Source organism: Canis aureus, chromosome 33 (assembly GCF_053574225.1).
Source record: "Canis aureus isolate CA01 chromosome 33, VMU_Caureus_v.1.0, whole genome shotgun sequence".
Classification (NCBI taxonomy): domain Eukaryota; kingdom Metazoa; phylum Chordata; class Mammalia; order Carnivora; family Canidae; genus Canis; species Canis aureus.
In genome coordinates this window covers 26,621,760-26,634,573 of record NC_135643.1, presented here as the reverse complement: position 1 = coordinate 26,634,573, position 12,814 = coordinate 26,621,760, and the positions used below count along the sequence as shown (strand labels likewise).

At 35.7% G+C, this 12,814-nt stretch overlaps 1 protein-coding gene across 3 annotated transcripts in view; it reads left to right on the top strand.

Annotated features, from left to right (window-relative positions):
- The window catches only part of PPA2 (inorganic pyrophosphatase 2), an 82,081-nt gene that overhangs the window by 24,395 nt on the left and 44,872 nt on the right, over positions 1–12,814 (top strand). For all 3 annotated transcript variants that reach the window (XR_013370772.1, XM_077882185.1, XM_077882184.1), the window contains one exon: positions 8,337–8,423. Coding sequence is in view for 2 of the 3 variants with exons in the window: in XM_077882185.1 (XP_077738311.1) it covers positions 8,337–8,423 (87 nt within the window). In the remaining variant the exon portion in view is untranslated. The remainder of the gene's footprint in view (positions 1–8,336; positions 8,424–12,814) is intronic.

Below are 12,814 nucleotides of genomic sequence, written 5' to 3'. Positions count from 1 at the left end.
AAGATTTTATTTTATTTATTCATGAGAGACACAGGGAGAGGCAGAGACATAGGCAGAGGGAGAAGCAGGCTCCTCACAGGGAGCCCGATGCAGGACTTGATCCTAGAACCCCATTATCATGCCCTCAGCCAAATGCTCAGATGCTCAAATGCAGATGCTCAACCACTGAGCCACCCAAGCATCTCTAAACACTTTTTTCGGGATGGGGGTGGGAGGGCTTGGCTGTTAAGAGTCAGTGAAAAATGTTTTACCTGCTTAATCTTTAGTCATGTCTTTGAATGTGACAAGTTATACTTTTATATATATTCATATATGATAGTATCCTATCTTATCCCTTTTTGTTTTCTTCTCAAGTTTCCTCAATCCTAGGAGATGGTATCTCCTTCCATATTATTTAGTGATCTAAACTCAGAGTAAAAAGTCAGAATGAAAAGTCTATGTTTAGGGGATGTAGAAAAGCATCTATTTTTATGCTTATGAAACCCATCTATATCAGACCATGTATCTGGATATTTAAACTTTATATTTTATTTATTAATTTTAATATTTTGTGTGAGATTTTAAAATGCTTTTGGGGAAATATCTGAGAAAAAGGAGTCTTGCTTTATCCCACTCAAGAAAACAGCTACCCATGTAGAATAAATATTTATAGGAAAAGAAGAAAGAAAATTGTTTTCTAATGGGTCAGCCTGCTTTTGATTCAGTTAGACCACCCACATAGATAGATTCTTGGTTAAAACAAGCACTTCTAAAATGATGTACTAAGAATGAGAATGTCTATTGAAATAATGAATGCAGGTGTTCTGACTCCCCCGGTGACTAAGTAGACATTCTATTCGACCTATCAGTAAAAAGGTAAAAAAAAAAAAAATTTGTTACGCTTAGGGGATACTGTTTGTAGGAGAGGATATATGGATGAAGGGAAGGCCAAAGAAGCAGTTGAATTAGAGAAAGACAAAAACAGAGACGTATAAAGTAGAATAGGCAAGGGATAAACTCAAGTTCATATATTTTTTTCGTGAAACATTTATTAAGGATTTATGTGCATGGCAGTGTATGGATGTTGGGTACACAAAGAAAAACAATATACAAATATAAGATCAAGGAAGCATAGTAAGTGACTGAGAATGTGGGTTTTGGAGCAGATAGCATTTACTAGTAATGTGACCTTGGGTACGTTACTTTGTCCTTCTGTGCCTCACTTTCTCCATCTGTTAAATAGAGATGATTAAGTACCTAGTGCATATGGTCATGTTGAGGTTAAATGAGTTATTGCACATTAATCTTAGAAGAGTGCCAAGAGGAGAGTGATCACATTATTATAGCTACTGGCACTGGTTGGTTTTTTTTTTTTTTAATGATTTTATGTATTTATATATGAGAGACACAGAGAGCGGCAGAGACATAGGCAGAGAGAGAAGCAGGCTCCTCACAGGGATCCTGACATGGGACTCGATCCGAAAACTGGGATCATGCCCTAGCCAAAGGCAGACTCTTAAGCGCTGAACCACCCAGGCATCCCGCTACTGGTACTTTTATTATATGGTCTTTCCTCTAAAGGAATTTAGAGGGGATAATCAACAACTAAACCACTGGTTACCATGGAGCATAAGTGCTGTTAATCCATGTACTAATTCTGAGCTTTTGTAGTTTTTCTATCTAAAGTCCTGAGAATTTTTGTGCTCCTCTGGATGTGTTAGAATTTCAAGATGTTCCAACTACTATTAGTCTGTTAGGTACAGTACTACATTAATTACAACAGAATTAGACTGTAGCAGTCTCCTAAAGCATCCAGAACTCTTGCCTACTGAGGTTTACTACACCATCCAGCATTCAAAAATAGCATTTGAAAAACTTAAATCTGCTATAGTTTTGGTCATATGAATACCAAATAGTGGTTTCCTATTGCCAAAAGGGTAAAATATAATATTCTTAACATGACTCCTCAACCCTGCTTAATCTGACCTCTGTAAACTTTTACAGCATTTGTCTTTCCTTGCTTCCATTCTACCACAGTGACTTCTTTAGTGTTTCTAATTTCCCTTGGTTTTATACCGAACCTTCATGGAGGTCCTCATTCAGTACATATTATATTAGTGCCTGATGTTTGCCAGGCAATGTTGTAAGTACTGGAGATAAAGTAGTGATAAGAATGACAAAAATCCTTCTGGGTCTTTTATTCTAGACAGAGTGACAAAAAGTAAAAAAAAATATGTAATGTGTCAGATAGTGGTAGGGAATGGGGCTAGGATATATTGGGAATGTTGTAATTTTGATAAGGAGAAGGCCTCAGTGAGGAGGTATTATTTGAGCGAAGACCTCAAGGAAGTGAGGGACAAGTTGTATGCATATCTAAGGGAATCCAACAAGAAACACGTGTAAAGGTCCCAGGGTGGAAGTAGGCCTGGTGTGTTTGAGTATCAGAAAGGCGGCCAATGTGGCTAGAATGGAAGTGAGGAAGAGAAAATAGACCTGTATTTTCTCTGCCGTTTTTAACCAGAATCCTTACCATCTTTTTAAACCCACACCCATAAGTGCATGTATGAGTATGTGTGTGTTAGTCTTCAGCAAAAGAATACACTGTAGATTGCATAGAAGTTATTTACCAAACAATAACTAAACTGATTAATGTTTATGAAAAGTTTAAATTAGGCCAATTGTTTATGGGAAAGAATAATTGTACCTAATATCTTTTCACTTCATTGTTAGTATCAGGACAGAATGAATCTATTAAAATGATAGCCAGCTCCTGGTCCTGTTTATATTTTTTATTCCCTCTCCAGCTTCTCATCCTTCTTTTGCTGCCTCACTCCCACACCGGCCTTCTCACAATTCCTCTTGTTCTCCAGGCACACTTAGGCTGCAGGCCTTCACAATATTTATTGTGTCCTCCAGCTTAGAACACTTTCTGCTGGGAACATGGCTTTACTTTCTTACATGCTTGCTCATAAATCACTTTCCTTGTGACGCCTGCCCTGAAAATCCTTTGGAATTTTAACCCTGCTTCCTGAATTCATATTTTGCTTCCCTACTTTTTTTTGCCACTTTCTATAGAACCTACCAACTTTTTTTTTTTTAATTCAGTTTGCCAGCATACAGTATAACACCCAGTGCTCATCCTATCATGTGCCCTCCTCAATGCCCATTACCTAGTTACCCCATACCCCATACCCATTAATCTACCCCTCTTCAACCCTTTGCTTCCCAGAGCTGTGAGTCTCTCATGGTCTTTCTCTCCAATTTTTCCCCACTCAGTTTACTCTCTTCCTTTATGGTCCCTTTCAGTGTTTGTTACATTCCACACATGAGTGAAACCATATCATAATTGTCTTTCTCCGATTGACTTATTTCAGTCAGCGTAATACTCTCCAGTTCCATCCACGTCAATGTAAATGATAGAGAACCTACCAACTTCTAACATGTTCCATAATTTAGTTATTTATTATGTTTATTGTTGGTTTCTTCCAGCTAGAATACAGACTCCAGGAGGACAGGGATTCTGTTTGTATTGTTCATTGGCATCTTCCAACTAACTGCCTAGCTTAGTGCCTGGCACGGCGTAGGTGATTAATCAATACTTGATGAAAGAATGATGAATTTATTGTGTGTATTATATTTGTTTCATAGGTACATATAGGTACTGGATTTTTCTGTTTTCTTATGATTTGTCTTTTAACAGAAGGAAATTTGTTCAAAATTGTTACCAGGCCAACTGCGCTTGGAAGAACATTAAACAGCAGTTTGCTTAAGTAGCAGTCTCTCTTCCTTAGTGATTTGTCAGTGTGCTGTCATTATTTGAGATCTTTAGCTGTCTATACTGTTGAACCTTAATAACTTCTCCCTCACTAGCCAGTAATGCCTTCCCCCAAAATTTGGGTTTGGCCTGAGCAAAAATTTTGTTTTCTCACAGTTATATTTCTGTGTATAATGGATTACTCAGTGTTACATCTTCTGAATGAATAGTTAAAAGACCCATTAATGTTAATGGAATAAATAATGTTAAAGGACTAGAATCATGAAATTTAAGATTTTCTTAGTGTTTTTTTTTCTTGGCAATTGAACATTTTTTTTTTTTAAATCAAAGTATGGTTGACAAAATGTTACATTACTTTCCGCTGTACAACACAGTGATTGGACAACTCTGTAAGTTATGCTATGCTCAATACAAGAGTAGCTACCATCTGTGACCATACAACACTATTACAGTACCATTGACTCTATTTCTTATGCTGTACTTTCATCACTGTGACTTACTCTTTCCATAACTAGAAGCCTATACCTCTCCCACTCCGCTTTACCCATTTTGCCAACCCTGTATGCCAGCCCCCCCACCAAAATTTCTTCAGTCATAATGTCACATGGTTCTGTTTTTATTTTGAATTTCATTATAAATTTGGTTCATTGACCCCAAGTATCATTTAGTACCACATATTAGCTTTATAACCTGGGACCAGTGACTAAATCTCTCTAAGCCTATTTGTACATCTATATCATCATACCATCTACCCCACAAGGTTATTGTCAATATTGAATGAGATAAGGCAAAATGTTTAACTTCGTAGTGAGTTCTCAGTATTTTCTTGATGTTGCTACTGTTGCCGTTGATACTTGTTGCTAATAGTGAAACAACTGGTAGTGGCTTTTGCTCCACATTGAATCTCTTAAAGTACAGGTAGTGGCTAGGTGGATCCTACTTCCCTTGACTGGGTTATAGGAATCCTGATTAATCAAGAAGTAGTTCTTGAGAAGCCCTGTATATACAGCTCTGTATAGTTCAATGATTTTTTTTTGACTTAAGGACCAGAGTATTAGGATTGCAAATGTATTGCTTAATATTTATAGATTGTAAGGTAATGATCTCAAATGTCTGCACAAGGATGAGAAAGATTTGTTTTCTTATCTGTATGGCTAGATTAATAATCTGTATATTCAAATTTATTTATTTTCATAGCTTTATAACCATTCTTTGTATGAGATTAACATTATATTTCTGTTGATAGTTTCTCTCTTTTTAAAATGCTTTTCCTGGGTCCATGCTAAAATTTTTCTATATATGTAGTATATAGAGGTATTTATTGGTAGGTGTATGCTTATGAGTCAGATTGCTTAATTGTGAGTTACACACTTTTTTTTTTACTAGGAATTCCCAAATTGCTTACAAAAGAAATTGTATTGATATACACTCCTACCAGCAGTATATAGTGTCCTAAGTGCCTTACATCCTTATCCTTGAACATGAGTTTGAACTGCATGGGTTTGAATCCACTTATATACAGATTTTTATGGTACAGTACTATAAATGTATTTTCTCCTCCTTATGATTTTCTTGATAATGTTTTCTTTTCTTTAGCTTACTTTAAGAATGTAGTATATAATGCATGTAACATAGAAAATAGTGCTGTTTATGTAATCGATAAGGCTTCCTGTCAACAGTAGGCTGTTAGTTAAGTTTTGGGGGAGTCAAAGTTATACTCAGATTTTTAACTCTGCAGGGTTCAGCATCCCTAACTCCTGAGTTGTTCAAGGGTCAGCTCTATTTGGCATTATTGGATTTTAGGTTTTTGACATAGTGTCTCATTAAGGTTTTAATTTTTATTTTTCTGATCAGACTAGGTTTCTTCTTATATATTTATAAGTTATTTATGTTTTCTCTTTGAATTACCTGTTCCTGTCTTTGGCCCATTTTGTATTGGGTTGCCCTTTTTCTTATTTAGTTGTAGAAGTTATTTCTGAATTTTGGATGCTAATCTGTTTCTTACTTTTGTGAAGCAAATAATAAATTTTGGAATTTCCTCTTGTGGATATTGAGCTTGTGGATATCTTGTGGATATCTTGTGGATATTGATTTTAGTTGTTTCTCTGCCTAGTTATATAGTTAAAGCTCCACAAGAGGGCGTAATCAAAGTTGTAAATTTGTCAAGATTTCTTCTCCTGGTGCTTGCTTAAAATTATACTGTATTTTCAAGTTAAGTTAGAAGTCATTTAGTGTGAATCGCTTTTGTAATAACAACAGAGGCCTGTGCATAAAGTATTAAAGGCAGGGCTGGAAATAGAACAGTCTGGTGTTTTTGCTGCAAGGGAAATCATGAAGAACTTGCCTTTAAAAAAAAAAAAAAAAAAAGAACTTGCCTTTAAAGTGTCAAGATTATATAGCTTAGGAATTTTGCAATTATGTACTTACTTCCTTGACGGGAGGAATAAATTGATAGATAATACTGAAAGTGGAGTTCTGAGAGGGATATAGACGAACTGATTAATAATTGGGGAGCACCCACTGAAACCAAATATAGTCTAGCTTATATGAAGCTTTTTGTTTTTGTCTCAGTTTAAGGAAGGAGTTTCTTAAAATTAATGCTGATCAAAATAGAGTAAGTTGTCTCATGAATTTGTAAGCTTCCTATTCACTGGTAATATTCATGTGGATGATAAATGACCACTAACAGTCATAGAACTCAGGGCTGGGATGTATCTAGCAATTGTCTTACATGGGCCATTTTTTTTAGTAGGTGAGGAAACTGAGGTCTGGATATTTGGGCCAAGGTAATTTGTGACTGAAGGAGAACTGGGGTCTAGGTATCTTCCTTTAGGTCAGAATGACTTTACCTATCACATTTGTCCCCTTCTGAGAATGGAAGTAAACTTAAAGGAAGTTCAAGAGAGGGTTCTCATATAAGGAAGGAAGAATCTCTCAGATATTTTCTGATTCTGCTTCTAGGTTTTCTGATTTCAATCTTCACTCAATCCCATCTTGGTTTCTCCAGCATGTCAAGATTAATTTTATAGCATATTTGACAAATGCTGTACCATTTATTAACTTGACATTCTTCCTAGTATTGGCTATGTCCTCCAATTCATCTCTGTTTCTAACTTCTGTCCCAGAGTACCTAGGTACTCAATAAATATTTGCTGTGTGAATGGATGCGTACTTAAGAGATTCTGTAAGAGAAGGCATTTAAGAGAAGAGAATCATGAAATAGAATACGATTATATCTGAAAGTAATTGCCATTCAGTTGCTGCTGTTATCAAAACTTGGATATCGTAACATAATGGTTAATACCTTGAATTCTCATCCCATTGCCACCATTTAGAAAATGTGAGCATTGGGCAAATTTAAATTCTGTGTGCTTCAGTTTATTTGTCTGTAAATGAGGTCAACAATAGTATCTTCCTCATGGGGTGGTGTGTGTATGTATATGTGGGTGTGTTTGGTTGTATCACTTAGAAAGTGTCTATAACCAGTATATGAGGTTAACAATTTTGTTTATTCTTATATTTTACTATTAATATTAGTATTTGAGGTATTGAAATGTTGGTTTACTGATTTATTTTTTTAGCAAGGTGGGGTTCATTTTATTTCTAAATATATTATAATTTGGACCAGAAGGAAAATATTTACGATTAGCTGTAAATAAGAGTATGTTTTTTTAATTATCAGATAGAATTAGAGGCAATAAGCTTGGGTAATCTGAAATTATCTCTAGGTAACAATTTTGAGGTCACTCCGTCTCTGCACATCTTATAATGTAAATCTTAGGAAAATAACTTTAGGAAACTTCTACAGTTCCATTTAGAATCCAGTAATTATGAGGCTTTTTGGGAAGGATGGTGCCTAAGGGATATTTAAATTTGGTAACAAATTTCTGTTATGCTGTTCATTTATAAAAATGCCCATGTGTATATTTTGTAACCAACGGTATAATCTTTACAGTAAACTTAAGAGTTGACATCTTTTCATGCTTTTGTCAAGGTCTTGAGATTTGATGACAAAGTAGAGGATTTTTTAAATGGAATAAAATGAGACAAAAATAGATTTTTCTTTTGTTTGGTGTAGATTGTCTTGTTCTTTAGTTTTATAAAGGGAAAATTAGGTTTCTTCTAGTAGAAGTTATTTAAAGAATCGGAAGCTTATTTTCATACCCAGAGAGGCAGACCTGATGCTATTACCATGCCCAAGGAAGCAATGAATGATAGAAGCAACAGTTTAGGGAGCCTGTGGAAGCGGTGCAGACAGTGGAAACCTCTGAACTGAAACTTGAAAAGAGCATGAATTTACATGCTGACTCAACTTGGAAGAAGAGTATGTTTGGAAATACTGCCCACTTTCAGATGTGATTATACAGAAAAATGAGAGACCAGAGGGAGGAAATGCTGTAAATCTGTCTTAATTATTATATATTTAGGGTTGTCCTGGCATGTTGACATCGAGCCTGTACAATTTTTGAGAATTTTCCCTTTGGATTATGACTATAAAACTTTGTGATCATGTGGAAAGATTAAGATATGTTATAGTGGGTATTAACCCATATTTCTCCCTCTCTTCTCTCCTTTTTTTTAGACTTGGGAAGATCCCCATCGAAAAGATAAGAGTACAGACTGCTGTGGAGATAATGATCCTATTGATGTTTGTGAAATAGGCTCAAAGGTTTGTTTTCTAGACTGTGTTATTCCATCATGTGTTCTACTCTGTTCATGCCATAAAATTTCAGTTCTCTTTGGAAGGAACCAGTTCCTCAGCTCTCCCAAGGTCTAGCCTCTTGCTCCCTGAGATATGAGTCCCTTTTTGTATCTTTATTTCCTTCTCTTATACTGGGGTTTGTAAACTGCAACCCCTTGCAAGTCAAATAGAGTGTCCCACCTATTTCTGTCAGTAGCACAGGTATGCCCATTCACTTGTGTTTTTGTCTGTGGCTGCTTTTGCACTGAAATTGACGAGTGGCCACAGAGACTATACCATCCACAAAGTCTAAAGTAACTTACTCTCTGACTTTTACAGAAAAGGTTTGCTGAGTCCTGTTTTCAGCTTCCTTGTGCATTATCCAGACAGGAAATTCAATACTGAACAAAGCCAACTCATACTCTTGTTTTTGTGTCTGCTTCCAGGTTGCTAAGACCTACTGGGGAAGAACAAAACCTACAATTTCATGGGTTGCTACTATTTATAGAATTCTATGTGTTTTTTGATGTTTTTCTATTTTCTGTTGCATTTATTGCAAATATTTGTTCTTTGTAGACATTCAGTTCCTTGCATTTTGTTCTCACTTAACAGCAGAACAGATTGTCTTGTAATTTTGTAGAGGCCATAGGAACGAGCAGATAAGAGCTCCCTCATCTTTTCTTTTTGGACTGTCAAACTGCTTGGGTTTACGAACATTGTATCTTCCATCTCTTCTGCTATGAGAACTATCTTAACGTGTAAGACCAAGGCTTTCACCTGTACTCTGGATCCTGTCCCTTCCTGCCTCATGAGTGATAGTATTTTCTTATCCTTCCCTGTTCTATATTCACAATTTCTCTTTATTGGCACCCTCCTCTGTGCTTTCTTCCCCTTCACATGAAGACTCATAAAAAAAGTTTTCAACACTCATCTGCACTTTCCACTTAATCTGCAACCTATTTCAAAATTGTTTCCACGCCCCCACCATTTCTGTGAAACTGCTCTCACCAAGGTCTACTAACTTTCTTTTAGCCAGATTGAGCAGTCTTGTTTTATAGGTTTTGTCTAACTTGAACTCACTGTGGCATTTTATACTGTTCACTTTGTCTTCCTTCTTGAAACTGTCTCTTTACTTTTACTGTATCATACTGTCTTGGTTGTACTCTAATTCTGCTTCCTTCTTGGTTTCTTTTCAAGCTCCTTCTCTCTAATTCTTAGGTATTATTTGGCTTGAGGACTTTATGCCTTAGTCCAGCTCTTCTCTAACTGGATTTCCTTTGATTTTTCTTCTCTGAGAACAGATTTTTTATTTTTCCTTGTTTTTTTTTTTCTTTGACTCAAATTCCTTCAGCATTTAGAACTTTTTTTTTTCAGTGATATTTATTGTTCAAGAAAATTGTACTTATATTAATGGAAATAAAATCAAGCATAAACCTTCCCTCACAATCCTCCTATCATAGTTTTTATCTTCCCATGTTTTTTCCTCTTGGGATAAATATATAAACATTTTGATTTTGTTGGACATTTTTTCCAGTTTATTTTCTGTTCTGCACTTAATATAGTTAAAGGTCTTCCTGAATATAGCTCTCCCTCCCCTCCTTTTTAAAGATTTTATTTATTTATTCATGAGAGACACACAGAGGCAGAGACATAGACAGAGGGAGAAGTAGGTTTCCTGTGGTTAGCCCGGTTTGGGACTCAACCCCAGGATCCTGGGATTATGACCTGAGTCAAAGGCAGCAGCTCAACCACTGAGCCACCCAAGGTGCCCCTAGCTTTTCCTTTGTAATTTTTTTTTTGGATGACTGGATATGGAAGGCAGGGTTTCTAGAATGGCCCCTTAAAGTTGTCTGCCCTAAGCCCTAGTATCTGTGAATATGGTAATATGTCACTCCTATGATTGTATTATTTTATATAGCAATTTACTTTAAAGTAGGATTATCCTGGATTTCCCATATGCAGATCCAGTGTAATTAAATGAACCTTTAAAAGTATGGAGCTTTCTCTTGCTACTGGCAGAAGAGGAACTTAGAGGTTCAAAGTGTGAGAAGTACTGATATGACATTGCTGGTTTGAAGATGGAGAAGGGGGCATTTGAAAAGGATGCACTTGGCTTCTAGTTGCAGAGAGCAGTCACTGGTTGACATCCAGCAAGTCAATGGGGACCTCCGTCCTACACCTATGGGGAACTGAATTTAAGTGGAATCATTTTTAGAGCTTTCAGATCAGATGCCAATCTGTGCACCACCTTGATTTTGGCCTTGTCAGGTTGTAATCAGTCTTAGCCATGTTGTGCTTGGACTTCTAACCCGTGGAAACTGTGAGATAATAAATTTATACTATTTTAAGCCTTTAGGCTTGTCATAATTTGTTATACTACAGTAGAAACACAGGATAACAGTATTTGAGCAATTTTACTTTCCATGGTTTTCTTGTATTGTGTAGGTCCAGTTGAAGTTTTACTTCATTGAAATTCAGAATCAACCTAGAACTTCTGTTGTAGACCACTTACTTATATTCTGCTCATATCAGGCTCCTGAGAGGTTCACAGTTGATAAGTGTGAGCTGATACATCTATGTAGAGACCAGAGAGAAAAAAATATTAATATCTGTAGAAGACCTCTTATGTTCTAGTTCATGTATGTGTTATAGCCTTTGTTTTTTACTTCAAGGAATAAGTGATACAGTCTCCATTTCACTGTCGAGAAACCAAATTCTAAACTACCATGTGAAGTAATTTGCTTAAGGTCACCTTTAAGAATGGTGGGGAAAGAATTCAGCTTCATATTATTTAGGACTTAAAAAGCCTATCTTTTGAAACCTTTTCCATAATAGCTAGAAAAGTTGGTGATAACCCTAGTCTGATTTTACCTAAAACGTTTGAGGCACATCTCTGTTGTTTCAGAATCTTAACTCATTTTTCAAACATGGCGAACTCTGTGATTCCCAAAGAATCAGTGGTAGACTCTGAACTGGGAAAATAGGTTTCATCTTATAGCCAGTGCAGTTTATTCCTTTAGATAATGAGACCTGAAATAACATTTAGTAAATATGAAGTAAGTGTCAGTCACCATGTAAAGAATAGTTTGGTTGTTGTTGGTAGGGCGCTTCTTTCTTTTCTTTCTGGCTGTGTGAAGAGTCCTTAAATCATCTGTTAAGGAACATAGTAGTAGAAAGTGTTTTTGAACACTATGTTGTAAATAGACAAAGGGAAGGGAGCAAAGCCCTGGAAGTTGATAATAGAGTTAAAAACATATTTATATATTTTTAAGATTATTGAAATTCCTTGAGGGATTATGTATTATTCACTTGATATCTAACACCATGTGTTCTGCATAAATTTGTTGAATTGATTTAGAATAAATTGAATTGTAGGGCGTTCATAAGAATTTTACCAGTTGTTCTTAAGTATCTTATTCCGAGTTTTTGGTTTGATTGAGAATTTCCTTTCCAGTCTTTAAAGGTATTATATACCAAGAGAATGGTTTATCTAATCCTTTTATGTTGCTTATGAGATCAGAGAGCATGTTTCATTCTGATGAATTGACAATCGCCAGACATGTTTCCTGCTTGGAAACATCTCAAGTCTGCTTTTATGTTGTATGAAATTTCGAAGTAAATTATTGATTTTTGTGAATAAAAATAAAATAATTTACAGTGTGCTTTTAAAACTATACATGATTCCTAGGATTTCTGATAAGACACCCCTGCCACCAGTCTTCTGCAGGGTCCTCAATCGGCACTATTGACATCTTGGATGGATAATTCTATTATAGGGAACTGTCCTGTTCAGCATTCCTGGCTTCTTTCCACTAGATGCTAGTAATGTAATACCTCCCCATTTTTTACAATCAAAAATGTCTCCAGACATGCCAAATAGTCTCTAGAGGGCAAAATTGCCTCTGGTTGAGAACCAGTGTTCTAGTTTATCACTGAGTTAACCAGCGTGTCCAGCCTTACACTGGTAATTATGTTAACTTCACATTTGAATATTTTTGTTTATAGAGGATCTCCTTGCATTAGTTGTGTGAGTCTCCCCAATAAGACTGGAAACCTTTGAGAAACAGGGACTGTTTCTTTTTATATACATAGTGTTTAATATAGTGATGGGTATTTAATAGAACTTAAATATGTGAGTTTGGTTAATATAATTGTGCATATTTCCCTAAAAGTGAGATTTTGTTTACTTTATAAATTGTCACACTGATCTTTTATATAATTAGTTCTAATTGCAAGTTCTTGTATATTTGTTTTAAGATTTTAGATTCGTTTTGCACATCTTCTGAAAGGATTTATTTGATTTTATGGTTTTAGATATCTTATTTTTTTCTTCAGATTTCAAGACACAAAAGTGATTTTCTTTTGCATGTCTTGCTTTC